The following is a 22,044-nucleotide window of genomic DNA, read 5'->3' on the forward strand; positions in this document are numbered from 1 at the left end:
GGGTCCTCCTTTCTGCACATGCCTGGTGTCCAAACTTCCTCTTCTTGTAAGGACATCAGTCAGGTTGGATTAGGGCCACCCTAAGAGCCTTTTAACTTAGCCACTCTTTAAAGGCCCTCACTCCAAACAGTCACATTTCTGAAGTACAAGAGATGACAGCTTCAACATAAGAATCTGGGGGGGACATAGTTCAGCTCATAATAGGACAGATAAAGTTCAAGTTTTTGGGCCTATGAAGCAAAGGGCAAGCCTCTGGGCCACAGTGACCAATGGGGGGAACTGCCCCAGTTAATCCCACCTGACAGGCCAGCCACAACTCCTATAGTTCCTCCATAAAGACAATATAAGGAACATGTATTTGCTCTAACCCCACTCTGGGCCTTCATATATTTTTTAAATATTTTAATCTCCTTACTTTTAGCAGTTAAGATGCCTTGTACTCCAGCTTGGCAAGAGATTATATACTACATACTAACTAGTATATTCATTCATCCTACATCCATTTTCCTTATCTTATTAATTCATTTTAGTTCAATTTTAGTGTACTGGACTTACTGGGCCCAAAACAAAAATCTTTGAACTAACAGCCAACTTCCCTGTTCTTATTTTTTAATAATTATCAATTAGGTATACATGGTTCTGTCAGTGGCATTTGAGTTCTGAATAAGAATATGTATTATCAGAGCAACTTTCACATGAGGAAGGTTACAATGAAAAGTGCTCAGTGCCCAGGCCGGGCCCAGGCTGCCAGTGAGATAAAGGGACAGAAGGGGGAGTGTGCCACTAATGGTGTTAATAACTATCAGTGAAGAGTCAGATTAGTGATGACTGGATTCTTTTTTTTCTTAATAGAACAGGCAAGAAGGGGTGACTATATATATAGATGCAGTAGTGGGAGCTGGCAAGAAAGGCCCTTAAATTGATTCTAAAACAGAGGCTGCTTATAAACGTAACAGCAGCAACAGATGCTACAGCTCATCGTAGATTCTAACAATTCTCCTAAACATTTTGACCCAGAAATCTAATAGCAGACTGCTAATAACAAACTATATTTTATAGTACTTTAATCATAGATGAGCACATGCTCACCTGAATCAACAGCAGTACTATAGTTATATATGATAAAAATATTAACGTCTTGAAAGTAAATGTACTAAATCATTTTTAAAATAAATGTTTCCTGTTTCGAATTTCAGAACATAATAGTACATTTTTACTAAAGTATAACATATATGCCTAGTTTTAAGTTAAGAATAACTTAGCCATCTTGTGTATCTAAATATACCCCTCTATTGGTGGAACTGTGGTTTAGGGAAGGAGAAATATTTGTTCAACACTTCATAGCTATTCATGCAAATTGGCTCAAATCCTTGGAAGTGAACAGGTTATAAATAATGAAAACTTTTGCACAAGTAATTTAAGACACTACAAATGACACTCACACACATCTTTTTATTATATACTAAATTAAAAAATACAAATCTTATTAAAAATGCTTATGAAACATTGTATACATAGTACTGCCAAATACTATTGCATTATGACATTATGTACATTTGCTAAAGTTATTAGAAACAGAACAAAGTACATAACTTCACTGATAATGAATTTCAGAAGTCAAACATTTTAATATTTGGCAACTGTGAAGTAGTGATCTGCACAGGAAGATGTTTGCAGAGGTAAAAGTAAGAAAACGAACGGAACAATGCAGCTATTCCTGCCCTAAGTGTTAAGTAGATCTCTTCCTCATCCTCTTCAGTCTCATCCTAACAGAAATTAAAGTGCACAAGACCGCCAGGAATCCTTGATTTGGTTGTACCCTAACACATACCACAGCCAGTTGTGCTGCCATATTGAGGGTTTTGAGTCTTTGTACTGTTCCTGAGGTTTTAGAAGTTAATTTTAAATGTGGCTAAGGGAAGAGAGACCAATACTTTCTAAATTGCACCAAGTGGCCTTAAAGTGTAAAAACAACAATAAAAATATTAATTTGGAAACAGATTCAAGGAAATTACCCCTGTCTATTTTGCCCAAGGAATAAAATTAGGGTAAGAACCTAGCTTTACCTCTGGAAAATGCTTACTAAAAATCTGTTTCAAAAGATCAGACATGTCCAGCAAGTACCACAATACTGTCAGTTACTGTCCACCACTTACTGCATCATAAATATCAGGCAAAAAATACCTGCCCTCTAAAGGTTCATGAGAAATACAGGTAGAAGCATGTTATTATTTTATACTAATTTTACCAATTAACATTAAGTATAATTTGTAAAAATAGGTCACCACCATATAATCAAGGAAGAGGAGAAGGAAAGCTGCTAGCCTACAAAAGTGCTCCTTTTAGCTTTCAAACCACAGCTTGATTTTGGGTAAAACAAGATTGTAAAGTAAGGCCATCAGTTCTGAGTAAGCTGATGATGCCATATATACATACTCATGTACATAAGTTTAAAATCTAATTAGTTTAACACTAATGTACTAGTACAAACCATCCATAGGAAACATTTCATCAAGCTTATTTACAAACACATGATGAGTGACAAAGATATGGAAAACCAAAAAAAATTGAAGATAAATGTAGCCATTTAGCAACATATTTACTAAAGATAAGACAGATTTGCATAATGTTTTTAAAAAACAAAGAGAAAAGTTTAGTATGAAACCTCCACCATATTATATACCTATGGTCATTGGACCTAAAAGGTAAATCAAATTAGTGATCATGATTAAACTTTATTACCATATCCTAATAACATATCAATATGAGGTCTACTTAGAGTACCACCTACAAAAACAGAGTCTCTCATGATTCAATGAGAATGTTAAGTTATTGAATACGTTTTTTATTCCCATGGCACATCACACTTGGTAACACTAATAAGGTAGCTTTAGATAACACTTAAATCATGATTATGAATGTTTAATTGAATATTTTCCTTTCTGTAGCTGTGAAATGTAAAGCTTAGATTTGCTCCCATCAGGCCTCTTAAACCAAACTTCATCATGATTAATTGTTGTAATTACGGCACTAAAAAGGGAAGAAAAAAGAGGAATGAATGAATGAATGAATTACAATACGCCTTCTCTACTCATTTTCAAGTACTTGCCATAAAGCCAAGAGAGCTGGAATATAAGAGTAGATTCAGGTATACAGTTGTCATTTAACAGACCGCTGCACCATCAGCCAGGCATGCTACCAAAGTATCACATTCAGCAGCATTTAGATAATCTGCTCTCTTTCCTTAGTGGACTTGGTTAAATTTACTATTGCACATCATTCCTACTGCCTCCCATCCCATCTCCAAAAAAAGCATAGAGCTAGAAACACTACTTATATGGTAATGCACCTCCAACTCTTATCAGTCTTGGCTGTAGGAAATCTTTCAAACGCCAACCCTTAATTCCCAGTGTCAAACCATCTATGGTACTTGTATGAGTCTTTTTAAAAATAGATTTGTGTTTAATCCTCTTTTATACTACTTTGTCTCTTTTTCAACCATGTTTAGGCCAAGTAGTAAGTAAAATGTCTCAAAAGCAGTAAAACAAAGCAAAGAATCCAGGGGTATCATACACAACCTATGAATGCCTTCTATGAAAAAAGTTCCTGTTCAAAATGCTCCAGGTATTCTACAATTTAAATATGAAATTACAATCCAATTAAAAACACTGTATTTGGAAAATGAGTATTCTATACTAAATGCAAACATTTTATTTGTCATTGATACCTAGAGAAAGACATTTTCTTACTGTAGAAGGTTACCTCTCTGAGAATTAAATCCTAAACTACCAAAGGAACGAAAGCAGCAGCTAGAATACTTTCCAAAGGCCATGATCAGATAAAACTTAGAAGGCTAAAGAAATATAAAAGGCTACGTATATTTATATATATAAACTTTATTTAAGTTTAGACAGATTGGGTCTTGTAAAAGGTACCTTTCAATTTTCAAATTATACATATAACTACTGTTACCCTTAAAGTTTTCATGAATTTTCCATTCATTTCCTATTCTAACTGATACAAATTATTTTCATCTAAAATACTGTAACACACCCAAAAAAGTTAAGGATTAAAAGCTCCACCACAAATTTATAATAGTCTGGCTTAAAGGTTATAATATTAGAATCACAACAATTCACCTATTCTAAGAATTAACAAACAGGATCACTTACCTGGCTAAATAATTCCAACAATTCCACCTGTGTTAATGCTTGTGCTCATGAACTTAATATGTAACTCTGGTGTATAAATATTAACACTGGTGTATATGCATGCTAATAAAATCATATGTCAAGAAAAAAAGGCTCCACAGGCAACTAATGATGCATTATGAATGCACTATGGAGGCAGCAAATACTTCATAACAACAACGTTGTACACTCTATTACTGAGCAACACTGAAATGACACTTTTTACCTTGTAGGACATTCATCTTTTTTATCAATACATATTGTTTGTCCACGTATATACCATTCACCATCATAATATAATCTTCCTTCCTCAGATCTGGCACTATGCAGATGTTTTTCCAGTTTCGCAGGTGCTAAAGGGATCAGTTCAAAAACTGTTACATTAATAAGACATTGTCAGAAGAATAAAAGTACAGAACATGAAGAATTAACACCAATCCCTGCATTTATGTAAAAAAACACTAAAAATATCTTAGATAGCGAACCTAAATCTAACAGAAATAAGATAACCTCTTATGTTTTTCATATAATCAAGATTTTAAAAGAACTACTAAATAAAGATAAACAATGTACAATAAATCATCAAGTAATCAGACAAGTACCAGTTACTAGTGCCAATTTTAAGTAGGATTTAAAATGTTCTGATTCCATGTACAGTGTTCACTGGTGAAATGAAACCACTGTTAGAGTACTTTTTAATACGTAGATAACTTAACAAACTTGATTCAACAAGTCTCCACAGAGATTTCTGAACTCAAAAGAAATGACTTACGTTCTGTTTTCACTCTGTGTGGACCCAATGTAGCCATTGCCTTAATAAAAAAAGATGTTGTCTGAGTGTATAGACTAAAAGTATATTTTGGTATTTATTTAATATATACACTATTGATGATCTCAATAATAAACTGAAATATAATCTTCAGCTGCTCTAATAAATTGTTAATGTTTAAGACCATAAGAAATACAAAGAATAACCATTTCTCCTAGAGGGGTTATCAATACCTGCAATATCTCTTAATTTTCAACTAAGAAGTTTCTAAAAATGGAAAAATTTAATAAGGAAAATAAGACTCCACTTTCAAACAAGCAAAGAAAATCCTGTAACTCTTGAATGTTTGACAGAATGCAGGATATATAATAATGATTCCAATATTCACTTTCATTCATTCAACAAATAATTGAGTGCCTTCTGTAAGCTAAGACTAGGCTAAGGTCTAGGCACAAAATGGCTATTTATTATTATTTCGGACAACCTAAATAAATGCTTTCCTGTACTTATGCATCAATTATTAATTACATTATTACAGGAAAATACAAACTGCTAACATGTCTCTCTTAAAATATTCTTGTAGTCCACTATTATCTGCATAATATTAATTGCCTTAGTCTGTTACAAAGTAAAGCATATTTACAATATCATATTTTGATATAATAGTGAGAAACCATAGAAGCTTAGGAAGTAGAGTATAAAAATCTATTTGTATTACATTGCTCTTAAAACCATACCTTCCTAATTGTTGTCCAATCTTCAAGAATATCAAGATCTTGCAGCATATAAACTATATATGGACGTTGAAAAGTCAAGGTCAATTTAGCCATAAGAATTTCATACTTTGAATAATATTTCCAAACTTCTGTTATTCAGAAACTGCAATGGGAATTTCTAGGAATAATCCTTTGGCATGCTGAATTCTGACTTCAAATTATTCTTCAAAATCTTAGTATCAGAATAAATATATTCCAATGTTTCAGATGCTACAACCATGTTCTCTTAATTCTATGATAACATTTGATTGTAAGATACACCACCAACCTAATGACTATTTTGAGGTGGGGGAGATAGACATGAGTGGAGGGAGGGCACTATAGGGATTGCCAAAATTAAATGCACATAGGAATTTAAAGATATTCCATTTTCAGAAATATTAAAAACTGTTTTAAACATGAGAATTAAACAATCATGCTATATACTAAACAGCTGTTTGACATCACAGCCCTTGTGAATTAAAGCCATATTAATTTTCAAAGTTGAGATGTAACTAAATTTCTACTCCTCCCTTACCCCTCTTAATCTAAATTATATCCTTCTGTCTTCAATCAGTTTTATAAATCACCTTTTGTCTATTACAGGACCTTGCAAATAAAGTCAGTATGTATTAATAAAAGTCACAAAGGAATATGCACAATGCAAAAATGTGTGTCAAGGAAAAAAAACCCATAAAACTTAGAAAAGGATATCTGAAACAACAACTGGCTTCTTTTTGTCAGGACTAAAAGGATCCTTCCTTTTTTTTCTTGACTGAAGTTCATCATTCCACAGCTCTGGCAAGTAAATAAAAATTATCTGAAGTATTATCTGACTTATGAAGATCAAAGAGGGAAAAAAGGCTATATAATTCCATGGTGGCAAAAGTTCATTGGTGGCTATGACATATGACTTCGTAATTTCATGCAGCTATGTATTTATCAATTTTCCTCTGCCTTTATTAAAGTAAAAATCAACTTCACACTTAATTACTAATACATGATGAACACATGTCAGGCACTTTGTTAAATATACATTACATTAGAACCAAGATGGCGGCATGAGTAGAGCAGAAATCTCCTCCCAAAACCATATATATTTTTGAAAATGCAACAAATACAACTATTCCTAAAAGAGAGACCAGAAGATACAGTACAACATCCAGGCTACATCTACACCTGTGAGAACCCAGTGCATCATGAAGGGGGTAAGATACAAACCGTGGCCCGGCGGGACCCTAGCACCCCTCACTGCAGCTCCCGGTGGGAGGATAGGAGTCAGAGCGGGGAGGGAGAGGGAGCCCAGGACTGCTAAACACCCAGCCCTAGCCATCCGCACTGGAGCGCAGACACACAGTGCATGTGTGGGGGGCTGGAAACTAGGGGAACAGGACAGTAAGACCTGTGAGCGGGTCCCCACAGCTGGCACACCCGGGACAAAGAAAAGCGAGTGCTTTTTGAAAGTCTTAAAGGGACAGAGACCCCACAGCTGGACGGAAGCGTCCCGGGACACTTAGCCCAGCAGCTGGGAATCCCAGGGAACTCCAGGTGCCCTAACCCCCTAGGCGGTAGCGCAGCTCAGAGGCCCCTCACAGCGATAAACAGCCTCCCGCCCATTCCCCCTCCGACGCGGCTCCGCCATATTGGAGAAGCAGCCTGAGGCTGGCTACGCCCACAGCAACCGGGGAGTTCCACAGTGGCCGGGCAAGAATTAGAAACCCCGTCTGCATGCAGCTGCCCAGCACAAGCTGCTAGGGGTCGCTGTTCTCGCAGGAGAGGAAGGCCACAAATCAGCAAGAAGGGACTTTCTCTTAGCCAACACACATGCCAGCTCCCCACAAATAGATCTATTGCCATGAAAAGGCAGAAGAATTTGATACAGACCAAGATCACAGAGGCAAACCCTGAGAAGGAAATAGACCTAACCGATCTCCCTGAAAAAGAATTAAAAATAAAGCTCATAACCATGCTGATGGAGCTGCCAAGAAATATGCAAGAACTAAGGGATGATGTCCGGAAGGAGATTACAGAAATGAAACAATCTCTGGAAGGATTTATAAGCAGAATGGATAAGATGCAAGAGGCCATTGATGGAATAGAAACCAGAGAACAGGAATACATAGAAGCTGATGCAGAGAGAGATAAAAGGATCTCCAGGAATGAAACAACATTAAGAGAACTGTGTGACCAATCCAAAAGGAACAATATCCACATTATAGGGGTACCAGGAGAAGAAGAGGGAGAAAAAGGGGTAGAAAGTGTATTTGAAGAAATAATTGCTGAAAACTTCCCCAAACTGGGGAAGGAAATAATCGATCAGACCACAGAAGTGCACAGAACCCCCAACAGAAGGGACCCAAGGAGGACAACACCAAAACACACAATAATTAAAATGACAAAGATCAAGGACAAGGACAGAGTTTTAAAAGGCAGCTAGAGAGAGGAAAAAGGTCACCTACAAAGGAAAACCCATCAGGCTATCAACAGAAACCTTACAGGCCAGAAGAGAATGGCATGATATATTTTAATGCAATGAAACAGAAGGGCCTTGAACCAAGAATACTGTATCCAGCATGATTAGCATTTAAATATGAAGGAGGGATTAAACAATTCCCAGACAAGCAAAACTTGAGGGAATTTGCCTCCCACAAACCACCTCTACAGGGTATTTTAGAGGGACTGCTCTACATGGGAGTACTCCTAAGGCTAAATAGATGTCACCAGTGAAAATAAAATCACAGCAAAGAAAGCAGACCAACCAAATACTAACTACAGGCAAAAAATAAAATCAACTACCCACAAAAGCAGTTAAAGGAAACACAAAAGAGCACAGAATAAAACAACCAACATGTAAAGAACGGAGGAGGAGGAATAAGAAAGGAGAAAAATAAACAATCACCAGACAGTGTTTAAAATAGCTCAATGAGCGAGTTAAGTTAGACATTAAGATACTAAAGAAGATAACCTTGAACCTTTGGTAACCATGAATCTAAAGCCTGCAATGGCAATAAGTACATATCTTTCAATAATCACCCTAAATGTAAATGGACTGAATACACCAATCAAAAGACACAGAGTAATAGAATGGATAAAAAAGCAAGACCCACACTAAACTATGTTTTCTACCTTTATCTTGTATCTACCTACCACTTCAGCATTTTATTAAAAATAATAATAATAAAGAGAGAAATGTAGTATCCACACATAAATCAAGTATAAAAACTAAATGAGTATTCATATTTGAACTGACTGTTTAGAGTTCATAAAGCATGAGCAAAACTGAAAGTTTCTGTGATGACTGCCCTTGTACTGTTCACTATGTAACTTATTCATTATGTAAGAATTTGTTCTCCATGTAAGAACTTATTTGTTATGCCTCAGAAGATTGGAGACTGACGAAAATTAGGCTTGGGGTGGATTAATGATTGTGCATTGAGCATTGACTCCCCTATACAGAATTTTATTGTCGTTAACAATCATTTGATCAATAAATATGAGAGATGCCCTCACAAAAAAAAAAAAAAAAAAAAAGGACAGACTTCCAATGGTAAAATAAATAAGTAACCGGGATGTAATGTATAGCATAAGGAATATAGTCAAAATAATGTAACAGCTTGGTAGGGTGATAGCCGGAACCTCGAATTATGTATATAAATGTTCTACCACTGTGTTGTACACTTGAAACTAATGTAATGTAATACTGTGCGTCAACTACCCTTCAATAAAAAAATAATTATTAAAAAAAAAAAAAAAAAAAAAAAAAAGCAAGACCCATCTCTATGCTGCTTACAAGAGACTCACCTCAAACCCAAAGACATGCACAGACTAAAAGCCATGGGATGGAAAAAGATATTTCATGCAAACAACAGGGAGAAAAAAACAGGTGTTACAGTAGTATCAGACAAATCGACCTCAAAACAAATAAAGTAACAAAAGATAAAGAAGGACATTACATAATGATAAAGGGCTCAGTCCAACAAGAGGATATAACCATTAAAAATATATATGTACCCAACACAGGAGCACCAACATATGTGAAACAAATACTAACAGAACTAAAGGAGGAAAGAGAATGCAATGCATTCATTTTAGGAGACTTCAACACACCACTCACTCCAAAGGATAGATCCACCGGACAGAAAATAAGTAAGGACACAGAGGCACTGAACAACACACTAGAACAGATGGACCTAATAGACATCTATAGAACTCTACATCCAAAAGCCACTATTTACAATAGCCAAGAAATGGAAGCAACCTAAGTGTCCATCAGTAGAAGAATGGATAAAGAAGATGTGGTACATTCACACAATGGAATATTATTCAGTCATAAGAAGAAAACAAATCCTACCATTTGCAACAACATGGATGGAGCTAGAGGGTATAAATAAGCCAGGCGGAGAAAGACAAACACCAAATGATTTCATTCATATGTGGAGTATAGGAACAAAGAAAGACTGAAGGAACAAAACAGCAGCAGAATCACAGAACCTAAGAATGGACCAACAGTTACCAAAGGGAAAGGGACTGAGGAGAATGGGAGGGAAGGAAGGGAAAGGAGGGATAAGGGTGGGGAAAAAGAAAGGGGGTATTATGATTAGCATGTATAATGTGGGCGGGGGGCATGGGGAGGGCTATGCAACACAGAGAAGACAAGTAGTGATTCTACAGCATCTTACTAAGCTGATGGACAGTGACTGCAATGGGGTTTGTGGGGGGTACTTGGTGAAGGGGGGACCCTAGTAAACATAATGTTCTTCATGTAGTTTTAGATTAATGACAACAAAATTTTTTTAAAAAATGTGTATACATATATATATATATATATATATATACACATTACATTCATTCTCTCTTTAATCCTCAAAGCTACCTCTGAGATAAGTGATCTTAATTATTTCAGTTTCACAGGTGAGAAGACTAATTTAGAAAAGCTAAAGTGGTCACCCAACTAGTAAGTGATGGAGATGGAGCAGTGGCATTAGAACTCAGCTTGTCTGACTCCACTTTGCCTACTCTACACTAGAGAAATAACTTATAACAGGTAAAAGAATACACATGCAAGAACTGTAGGATAACCCAGTGGCTCTTCCAACAAATGCACAATACCCCTGAAAAAGCCTGTTTCGTATTCAACTGATCTTATTATTATGTTTTTCCTTTTTCTGAGACAAAAGTCTGCCTTCCCATAACTTCTACCCACTTGTCGTAGTTTGCGTGATATCAAAAATCTATCCACTTGTCCTAGTTTGGTGATACCAAAAAGGGAAGGTTTTTATTCCTTCTTCCACATGACAATCTTTGAAGACACAGATTGTTTTTATTGTTTTCCAATACTATTCTTAGATCATAATAATGTTCTTACTATTCTTGTGTACATTATTATTCCTATAGTTTCCATCACACTTCTATTTTGTCCCTTTTCATGTGCTCCATTTTCTGTCTTTCTGAACTGTGAGTTCAAATCAAAGCAACAATCACACTTTTATTGAGTTCTTTACAAGTCTCTCCTTTTCCCTTCTCATTAGCATCCTTCATTTACATAACATTTACATTAGGAGCTAAGATATTACAAGACACTATAGTAAACACTAGAGGTTCAGCGTCACTTAAACTAAACATCAGAATCACATCATTCCCATTACCTGAGGTAATATCAATACTGTGCCGATCCTCTTCAAGCCGCCTTATCTTCTCCTCTAGTTCACTCTGGACAGTATCATACAGCAAAAGCTTCTCACTCTGGAAAAAAAAAAGATTACACATAAGTAGAAAGAAAACTAAGAGTACTGCATAACTTAACTTGTAAAGTACTTTAGAACATGGTGCTTTTCTCTGCCTTTTACTTCAACTTTAAAAATGAAATATCAAATATATGAAAGAAATAAAAATAGAAAATACAGAATCTAAATATAGATTTATCTACATGCAGTTAAGTTGCTTACAAACATCTGAATTTACATGTGATAAGAAGTGAATATTCACTTGGCCCCTTTTAAATATAAGTTCCCATGGCCCCTTTTAAATATAAGCAGGTCCTTCCTATCACCATAATGGAGAACCCGTCCTATAAAGTCCATCATTACAAAAGGACATTTTCTCATTGAAACAATAATCAGACTTTATTCCTCACTAATCTCAGCATCACATTAAAATAGACTAACATATCAGAAAGAGAAAGACTGAAGTATAAGTTTTATAATCATTTAAAATAACATAATTATAGTCAAAATCATAATACAGATTAATTATATCCAGATCCCTCAACAAAACTATAAAGATTGAGTGACTTGCCAAAAGAGATAAGACTGATTACTGGCACATCAGACTAGAGCCCAGATCTACTAGCTCTAGCCCATTATTCTTTTAATTATAAAACCCTGTACCTCTACTTTAAAAAGCCATAAAATCTACATAAGTATAATATATATATTATATAAAAATCTATGACAGATTCACAATCCACCCACCACATGTTCATCTCTAGTAAGAGTATTAGCCTCTTGGGATACAGATAGATGGAATTGTCTTGTAGAGGCTACTGGAATACAGTTAGATTATGTTTTCTTTGAAAGCTAGGCCATGTCCATTTGGCAGCATTCCTAGTGTCGATGATGAAGTCCTCTCGAGTTTGAAATTTAGAGTCTACACACACTTGAAGGCTCTCCTGAGTGTAGAGAAAAGGTAACTTTTGTCAATCTGAGGCAAACCAAGAGCTAGAAAGAAAGCAAAACTGAAGACTAAAACTAGATCTCCTATGAAAAATTTAAGCTCATATGAAAAAAAAAAGTAAGCTACTCTACGCTTACTTCCTTTTACTTGTTCCCCTGCCTTTGGGAGTCTTGTGAAATGTTCCAGCCTTATCTCCATTTTGCTGCAAGAATTCAGAAGTGTTATATATCAAAGAAAAAGGGAGAGCAGGCCCCAGTCATAGTTAAGAGAATGTGACAGTGGTAAACAGTTCCAGATTCTCCAACCAAAAATGACTCTGAATGCAAAATGGACATAATAAAGCTTTTGCTTTTTAAGAATATGAACGTTTACCTAGAGCATTCTCTTTCCTTTCTATTGATAAATTTGCCGGGGCAGAAGATGGCGGCGTGAGTAGAGCAGCGGAAATCTCCTCCCAAAACCACATATATCTATGAAAATATAACAAAGACAACCTTTCCTAGAATAAAGACCAGAGGACACAGGACAATATCCAGACCACATCCGCACCTGAGAGAACCCAGCGCCTTGCGAAGGGGGTAAGATGCAAGCCCCGGCCCGGCGGGAGCCGAGCGCCCATCCCCCCAACTCCCGGCGGGAGAAGAATAGGCAGAGCGGGAGGGAGATGGAGCACAGGACTGCCGAACACCCAGCCCCAGCCATCCGGGCCAGAGTGCAGGGCGCTCGATACTAGGAAAACAGGGCAGCAAGAACAGTGAGCGGGGACTGGAGGCCGGGCGCCGGAGGACATAAGAAAAGCGCGGGAACAATTTTTTTTTTTTTGCTGTTTTGTTTTGCCAAGCGCTCTTTCGAAGTCTTAAAGGAATAGGGCCCCCAATACTAGGGAAACAGGGCAGCAAGAACAGTGAGCGGGCACCGGTGGCCTGGCGCTGGAGGACACCAGAAAAGTGAGCACCCATTTTTTTTTTTTTTGCTGTTTTGTTTTGGCGAGTGCTTTTTGGAAGTCTTAAAGGGATAGGGACCCCAATACTACGGAAATAGGGGAGCAAGACCGGTGAGCAGATGCCTGAGGCTGGCGCTGGAGAATAAAGAAAAACGAGCGGCCACCATTTTTTTTTGTGGTCGTTGTTTTGTTTTGGCGGGTGCTTTTTGAAAGTCTTAAAGGGGCAGGGCGGGACACTTAATCCAGAGGTAGGGAATCCAGGGATCTCTGGGCACCCTAACCCCTTGGCTGCAGGGAGCAGGGAGGCCCCTTACGGAGATAAATAGCCTCCCAGCCACTGCCGCTCCAACGCGACTCCACCACTTTGGAGTAGCTGCCCGAGCCAGGCCACGCCCACAGCAACAGCGGAGATTAACTCCATAGCAGCCAGGCAGGAAGCAGAAGCCCTGTCTGTGCGCAGCTGCCCAGCACAAGCCACTAGAGGCCGCTGTTCTCCCAGGAGAGGAGGGCCACAAACCAACAAGAAAGGAAGTCCTTCCAGCCGTCACTCGTCCCAGCTCTGCAAACTATTCCTATCACCATGAAAAGGCAAAGCTACAGGCAGACAAAGATCACAGAGACAACACCAGAGAAGGAGACAGACCTAACCAGTCTTCCTGAAAAAGAATTCAAAATAAGAATCATAAATATGCTGACAGAGATGCAGAGAAATATGCAAGAGAAATGGGATGAAGTCCGGAAGGAGATCACAGATGCCAGAAAGGAGATCACAGAAATGAAACAAACTCTGGAAGGGTTTATAAGCAGAATGAAAAGGATGTAAGAGGCCATTGATGGAATTGAAACCAGAGAACAGGAACGCATAGAAGCTGACATAGAGAGAGACAAAAGGATCTTCAGGAATGAAACAATATTAAGAGAACTGTGTGACCAATCAAAAAGGAAGAATATCCGTATTGTAGGGATCCCAGAAGAAGAAGAGAGAGGAAAAGAGATGGAAAGCATCTGAGAAGAAATAATTGCTGAAAACTTCCCCAAACTGGGGGAGGAAATAATCGAACAGACCACAGAAATACACAGAACCCCCAAAAGAAAGGATCCAAGGAGGACAACACCAAGACACATAATAATTAAAATGGCAAAGATCAAGGACAAGGAAAGACTTTTAAAGGCAGCTAGAGAGAAAAAGGTCACCTACAAAGGAAAAACCAATCAGGCTAACATCAGATTTCTCGACAGAAACCCTACAGGCCAGAAGAGAATGGCATGATATATTTAATACAATGAAACAGAAGGGCCTTGAACCAAGGATACTATATCCAGCACGACTATCATTCAAATATGACGGTGGGATTAAATAATTCCAAGACAAACAAAAGCTGAGGGAATTTGCTTCCCACAAACCACCTCTACAGGACATCTTACAGGGACTGCTCTAGATGGGAGCACTCCTAGAAAGAGCACAGAACAAAACACCCAACATATGAAGAATCGAGGAGGAGGAACAAGAAGGGAGAGAAGAAAAGAATCTCCAGACAGTGTATATAACAGCTCAATAAGCGAGCTAACTCAGGCAGCAAGATACTAAAGAGGCTAACCTTGAACCTTTGGTAACCACGAATTTAAAGCCTGCAATGGCAATAAGTACATATCTTTCAATAGTCACCCTAAATGTTAATGGGCTGAATGCACCAATCAAAAGACACAGAGTAATAGAATGGATAAAAAAGCAAGACCCATCTATATGCTGCTTACAAGAAACTCATCTCAAACCCAAAGACATGTACAGACTAAAAGTCGAGGGATGGAAAAACATATTTCAAGCAAACAACAGCGAGAAGAAAGTAGGGTTGCAGTACTAATATCAGACAAAATAGACTTCAAAACAAAGAAAGTAACAAGAGATAAAGAAGGACACTACATAATGATAAAGGGCTCAGTCCAACAAGAGGATATAACCATTCTAAATATATATGCAACCAACAAAGGAGCACGAGCATATGTGAAACAAATACTAACAGAACTAAAGGGGGAAATAGACTGCAATGCATTCATTCTAGGAGACTTCAACACACCACTCACCCCAAAGGATAGATCCACTGGGCAGAAAATAAGTAAGGACATGGAAGCACTGAACAACACAGTAGAGCAGATGGACCTAATAGACATCTATAGAACTCTACATCCAAAAGCAACACGATATACATTCTTCTCAAGTGCACATGGAACATTCTCCATAATAGACCACATACTAGGCCACAAAAAGAGCCTCAGAAAATTCCAAAAGACTGAAATCCTACCAACCAACTTTTCAGACCACAAAGGCATAAAACTAGAAATAAACTGTACAAAGAAAGCAAAGAGGCTCACAAACACATGGAGGCTTAACAACACGCTCCTAAATAATCAATGGATCAATGACAAATCAAAATGGAGATCCAGCAATATATGGAAACAAATGACAACAACAACACTAAGCCCCAACTTCTGTGGGACGCAGCAAAAGCAGTCTTAAGAGGAAAGTATATAGCAATCCAAGCATATTTTAAAAAGAAAGAGCAATCCCAAATGAATGGTCTAATGTCACAATTCTCAAAATTGGAAAAAGAACAGATGAGGCCTAAGGTTAGCAGAAGGAGGGACATAATAAAGATCAGAGAAGAAATAAATAAAATTGAGAAGAATAAAACAATAGCAAAAATGAATGAAACCAAGAGATGGTTCTTCGAGAAAATAAACAAAATAGATAAGCCTCTAGCCAGACTTATTAAGAAGAAAAGAGAGTCAACACAAATCAACAGTATCAGAAACGAGAAAGGAAAAATCACGACGGACCCCACAGAAATACAAAGAATTATTAGAGAATACTAGGAAAACCTATATGCTAACAAGCTGGGAAACCTAGGAGAAATGGACAACTTCCTGGAAAAATACAACCTTCCAAGATTTACCCAGAAAGAAACAGAAAATCTAACGAGACCAATTACCAGCAACGAAATTGAAGCGGTAATCAAAAAACTACCAAAGAACAAAACCCCCGGGCCAGATGGATTCACCTCGGAATTTTATCAGACATACAGGGAAGACATAATACCCATTCTCCTTAAAGTTTTCCAAAAAATAGAGGACGAGGGGATACTCCCAAACTCATTCTATGAAGCTAACATCACCCTAATACCAAAACCAGGCAAAGACCCCACCAAAAAAGAAAACTACAGACCAATATCCCTGATGAACATAGATGCAAAAATACTCAACAAAATATTAGCAAACCAAATTCAAAAATACATCAAAAGGATCATACACCATGACCAAGTGGGATTCATCCCAGGGATGCAAGGATGCTACAACATTCGAAAGTCCATCAACATCATCCACCACATCAACAAAAAGACAGACAAAAACCATATGATCATCTCCATAGATGCGGAAAAAGCATTTAACAAAGTTCAACATCCACTCATGATAAAAACTCTCAGCAAAATGGGAATAGAGGTCAAGTACCTCAACATCATAAAGGCCATCTATGATAAACCCACAGCCAACATTATATTGAACAGCAAGAAACTGAAAGCATTTCCTCTGAGATCGGGAACTAGACAGGGATGCCCAATCTCTCCACTGTTATTTAACATAATAATGGAGGTCCTAGCCACGGCAATCAGACAAAACAAAGAAATACAAGGAATCCAGATTGGTAAAGAAGAAGTTAAACTGTCACTATTTGCAGATGACATGATACTGTACATAAAAAACCCTAAAGACTCCACCCCAAAACTACTAGAACTGATATAGGAATACAGCAAAGTTGCAGGATACAAAATCAACACACAAAAATCTGTGGCTTTCCTATACACTAACAATGAACCAACAGAAAGAGAAATCAGGAAAACAACTCCATTCACAATTGCATCAAAAAAAATAAAATACCTAGGAACAAACCTAACCAAAGAAGTGAAAGACTTATACTCTGAAAACTACAAGTCACTCTTGAGAGAAATTAAAGGGGACACTAACAGATGCAAACTCATCCCATGCTCGTGGCTAGGAAGAATTAATATCGTCAAAATGGCCATCCTGCCCAAAGCAATATACAGATTTGATGCAATCCCTATGAAACTACCAGCAACATTCTTCAATGAACTGGAACAAATAATTCAAAAATTCATATGGAAACACCAAAGACCCCGAATAGCCAAAGCAATCCTGAGAAAGAAGAATAAAGTAGGGGGGATCTCACTCCCCAACTTCAAGCTCTACTATAAAGCCATAGTAATCAAGACAATTTGGTACTGGCACAAGAGCAGAGCCACAGACCAATGGAACAGACTAGACAATCCAGACATTAACCCAAACATATGTGGTCAATTAATATTTGATAAAGGAGCCATGGACATACAATGGCGAAATGACAGTCTCTTCAACAGATGGTGCTGGCAAAACTGGACAGCTACATGTAGGAGAATGAAACTGGACCATTGTCTAACCCCATATACAAAAGTAAACTCAAAATGGATCAAAGACCTGAATGTAAGTCATGAAACCATTAAACTCTTGGAAGAAAACATACGCAAAAACCTCTTAGACATAAACATGAGTGACCTCTTCTTGAACATATCTCCCCGGGCAAGGAAAACAACAGCAAAAATGAGTAAGTGGGACTATATTAAGCTGAAAAGCTTCTGTACAGCAAAAGACACCATCAATAGAACAAAAAGGATCCCTACAGTATGGGAGAATATATTTGAAAATGACACATCCGATAAAGGCTTGACGTCCAGAATATATAAAGAGCTCACACGCCTCAACAAACAAAAAACAAATAACCCAATTAAAAAATGGGCAGACGAACTGAACAGTTTTCCAAAAAAGAAATACAGATGGCCAACAGACACATGAAAAGATGCTCCACATCGCTAATTATCAGACAAATGCAAATTAAAACTACAGTGAGGTATCACCTCACACCAGTAAGGATGGCTGCCATCCAAAAGACAGAGAACAACAAATGTTGGCGAGGCTGTGGAGAAAGGGGAACCCTCCTACACTACAGGTGGGAATGTAAGTTAGTTCAACCATTGTGGAAAGCAGTATGGAGGTACATCAAAATGCTCAAAACAGACCTACCATTTGACCCAGGAATTGCACTCCTAGGAATTTACCCTAAGAATGCAGCAATCAAGTATGAGAAAGATCAGTGCACCCCTATGTTTATCGCAGCACTATTTACAATAGCCAAGAATTGGAAGCAACCTAAATGTCCATCGATAGATGAATGGATAAAGAAGAGGTGGTACATATACACAATGGAATACTACTCAGCCATAAGAAAAGGGCAAATCCAACCATTTGCAGCAACATGGATGGAGCTGGAGGGTATTATGCTCAGTGAAACAAGCCAAGCGGAGAAAGAGAAATACCAAATGATTTCACTTATCTGTGGAATATAAGAACAAAGGAAAAACTGAAGGAACAAAACAGCAGCAGAATCACAGAACTCAAGAATGGACTAATAGGTACCAAAGGGAAAGGGACTGGGGAGGATGGGTGAGTAGGGAGCGATAAGGGGAGGGGAGAAGTAGGGGGGTATTAAGATTAGCATGCATGGGGGGTAGGAGAAAAGAGAGGGCTGTACAACACAGAGAAGGCAAGTAGTGATTCTACAACATTTTGCTATGCTGATGGACAGTGACTGTAAAGGGGTTCATAGGGGGGACCTGGTATAGGGGAGAGCCTAGTAAACATAATATTCGTCATGTAAGTGTAGATTAGTGATACCAAAAAAAAAAAAAAAGGACAATTCCTGTGTGGTAACCTCCAATGAGTTCTACACAAGGGTATAAAGGGCATATAAAAGGGTCTGTTTGTGTTTATACAGAGGATCAAAGCCCAATTTGGCTACCCCAAAAATGAACTAAGATACGATATGAAAAAGATCTTCCAACATCAGCACTCTCGGGAAGACTCATGCCAGAAGATGATCATCAAAAAACCCCAACAAAGATCCACGCACTGCTACAGCTGTAGATGCACTCATCCCACCAGCTCCTGGACTTGCCATGGGAAAGAATGAGATATCTAAGCTGGCCTGTGCATACAGTAAAACAACAAATTTGACTGGATCTGTACTGTTGGAACTCAACCAAGAATTAGGAGAAGTGCAAATTGTAGCGCTCCAAAATCTTACAACTACAGACTATTTACTGTTAAAAGAACATAAGGGATGTGAACATTCCCCAGGAATGGGTTGTTTTAATTTGTCTGATTTCTCTCAGACTGTTCAAGTTCAGTTGGACAATATCCACCATATCATAGATAAGTTTTCACAAATGCCTAAGGTGCCTAACTGGTTTTCTTGGTTTCACTGGAGATGGCTGGTAATTACAGATAGGCTTTGGTTATGTAACTATACTCCTATTATGTTAATGTGTGTGCACAATTTAATTAGTAGCTTAAAACCTATACATGCTGAAGTTACTCTACAAGAAGATATGTCAAAGAAATAATCAATCTTCCCATGTTTTCTTCCGCCTGCTACTTCTATAGCTTTTCTTCTTCCTTCCTAATTACAACCCTTAAATAGAATTCGTGCCTCATATCAAATTTACCGAGTATCATAATTCTTCCAAGTGGTAAAGACACCTCAAGACAAATGCTGGGCATAGAAGCTACAGGGCATAAATATGCAAAGAAATAAAAAGCTAACCATTTCAAACAATAAGGCTTCTCTCTCACTTACCAACTTTACGTTTCCCTGTATGGCTCCAGAAGATGACTGGTTAGCCAGAGACGGGTAAGATTCCTCAAGGGAGGAACAACCTAAGACAGGCACAGTCGCAGGGGGGTCATCAGGTGAGAAATTGGGGATCAACAGAGGTGAGGCTTAGAACCTCACCCCCCCTGTTCTGAGAGAAATCTTCTGCATACGTGGATGTTTTATTGCCCTTGTCTAGCTTGGATTAACACATAGTCTACAGGCACACACCTGATCATCTACATTTGCTCCCTTACAACACTAAACTATGTTTTCTACCTTTATCTTGTATCTACCTACCACTTCAGCATTTTATTAAAAATAATAATAATAAAGAGAGAAATGTGGTATCCACATATAAATCAAGTATAAAAATCAAATGAGTATTCATATTTGAACTGACTGTTTATAGTTCATAATGCATGAACAAAACCGAAAGTTTCTGTGATGACTGCCCTTGTACTGTTCACTATGCAACTTATTCACTATGTTAAGAATTTGTTCTCCATGTAAGAACTTGTTTGTTATGCCTCAGAAGATTGGAGACTGACAAAAATTAGGCTTGGTGTGGATTAATGATTGTGCATTGAGCATTGACTCCCCTATACAGAATTTTATTGTTGTTAACAACCATTTGATGAATAAATATGAGAGATGCCCTCACAAAAAAAAAAAAAAAAAAAAAAAAGTACACACTTCCAATGGTAAAATAAATAAGTAACCGGGATGTAATGTATAGCATAAGGAATATAGTCAAGATATTGTAACAGCTTGGTATGGTGATAGCTGGTACCTAGAATTGTCATGTATATAAATGTTGAATCACTATGTTGTACACCTGAACTAAACTAATGTAATGTAATACTGTGTGTCAACTACCCTTCAATAAAAAATAATTATCTACAAAAAAAAAAAAAAAAAATTTGCCCTAGGCCACACAGAAACTCTAAAACTCACTAGTCACTCTTTATAATAAAAAAGCAAAAAGTCACCATGGGACTGAAATGTTTGAAGCTTTGAGGGCATCTGTGAAGATATTACAGGTATACTTTAAATTACAGTGTTAGGAGTGACTTGAATCCATTCTCAAGAATATTTCTTTACTCTTCTCTCCCTTATCCTCAACCCCAGAGACCCTCAAAGGGCTTCCCTGAGGAGGAAAGAAAGTCATAATGGAACAGCTGGGGGGCAATTGGAAAAGAAAGGGGGAACCAAACACCTTTGCTTGGATGCCTGTAGAGGCTTCTATGCTCAATAAGTATGTCTTGCCAATGAGTATCAGTCCCAGACAAGTTCACTATGGATTCAATGAGATCAAAGAAACGACAATGGAACGTTCTTAGAATGAAAGGGTTTATGCCCAACTTTATTCCCACGGTGGCAGGTCAATCACTAGAATTCCAACCACTCAGAGAGAGTCTGCATGCAACAAGCTAGTCTCTGACTCTGGGCCTCTCTACCCAGGCAGCGTCTCAGTCTCTGTCCTCGGTGCTGCCACCACACCAGTCTTGTCTCTGCTCTCCTGCAGCCATGCCACCACTGTTGCTGCCCAGAGCACTGGAAGGAGCTCTTTATATAGAGTCAGTAATGATGTATTGCCCACACGTGTGTAGTGAGCTAATAAGCCAACCAAGGCCAGGTGAGAATCCTGGCCATAGGAACCTTCACTTTATTTACAAAGTAATTTAGTTTTTTTAAGTTACTAATTATCATTATAAATTTGGTTTACAGATCCCACATCTCTCCAAACTCCACAGCTATACTTAGTGAACCTGCTCAATGAGCCCTTGCCCAGGCTGACACCTAACACCTGTGCATTTCTGATCAGGGTCGCTTCAAGGAGTCCCAGGAAAGTGGCTCTAAGGTTCTGTGTTTGTGCTGTCTCAGCCTGGCCTGTATTCAGGACCTTTGGCAGTTCTCTCACTTAGGCACCTTATACTTCCCAACTTCCTTCAGGACTG

At 37.9% G+C, this 22,044-nt stretch overlaps 1 protein-coding gene across 2 annotated transcripts in view; it reads right to left on the bottom strand.

The window, feature by feature from the left end:
* Positions 1 to 1,432: 1,432 nt before the first annotated feature.
* BRMS1L (BRMS1 like transcriptional repressor) overlaps positions 1,433 to 22,044 on the bottom strand; it is a 39,229-nt gene continuing 18,617 nt past the window's right edge. The window contains exons 5-10 of one of the 2 annotated variants that reach the window (XM_036881335.2): positions 11,360 to 11,456; positions 6,429 to 6,512; positions 5,697 to 5,761; positions 4,963 to 5,002; positions 4,417 to 4,564; positions 1,433 to 3,030 (exon numbers count right to left, since the gene is read on the bottom strand). In XM_036881335.2, coding sequence (XP_036737230.1) covers positions 2,913 to 3,030; positions 4,417 to 4,564; positions 4,963 to 5,002; positions 5,697 to 5,761; positions 6,429 to 6,512; positions 11,360 to 11,456 — 552 coding nt within the window. In that variant the 3' untranslated portion in view covers positions 1,433 to 2,912. The remainder of the gene's footprint in view (positions 3,031 to 4,416; positions 4,565 to 4,962; positions 5,003 to 5,696; positions 5,762 to 6,428; positions 6,513 to 11,359; positions 11,457 to 22,044) is intronic. The other variant, XM_036881336.2, reaches the window with a different exon arrangement.

Source organism: Manis pentadactyla, chromosome 11, assembly GCF_030020395.1.
Source record: "Manis pentadactyla isolate mManPen7 chromosome 11, mManPen7.hap1, whole genome shotgun sequence".
NCBI lineage: Eukaryota > Metazoa > Chordata > Mammalia > Pholidota > Manidae > Manis > Manis pentadactyla.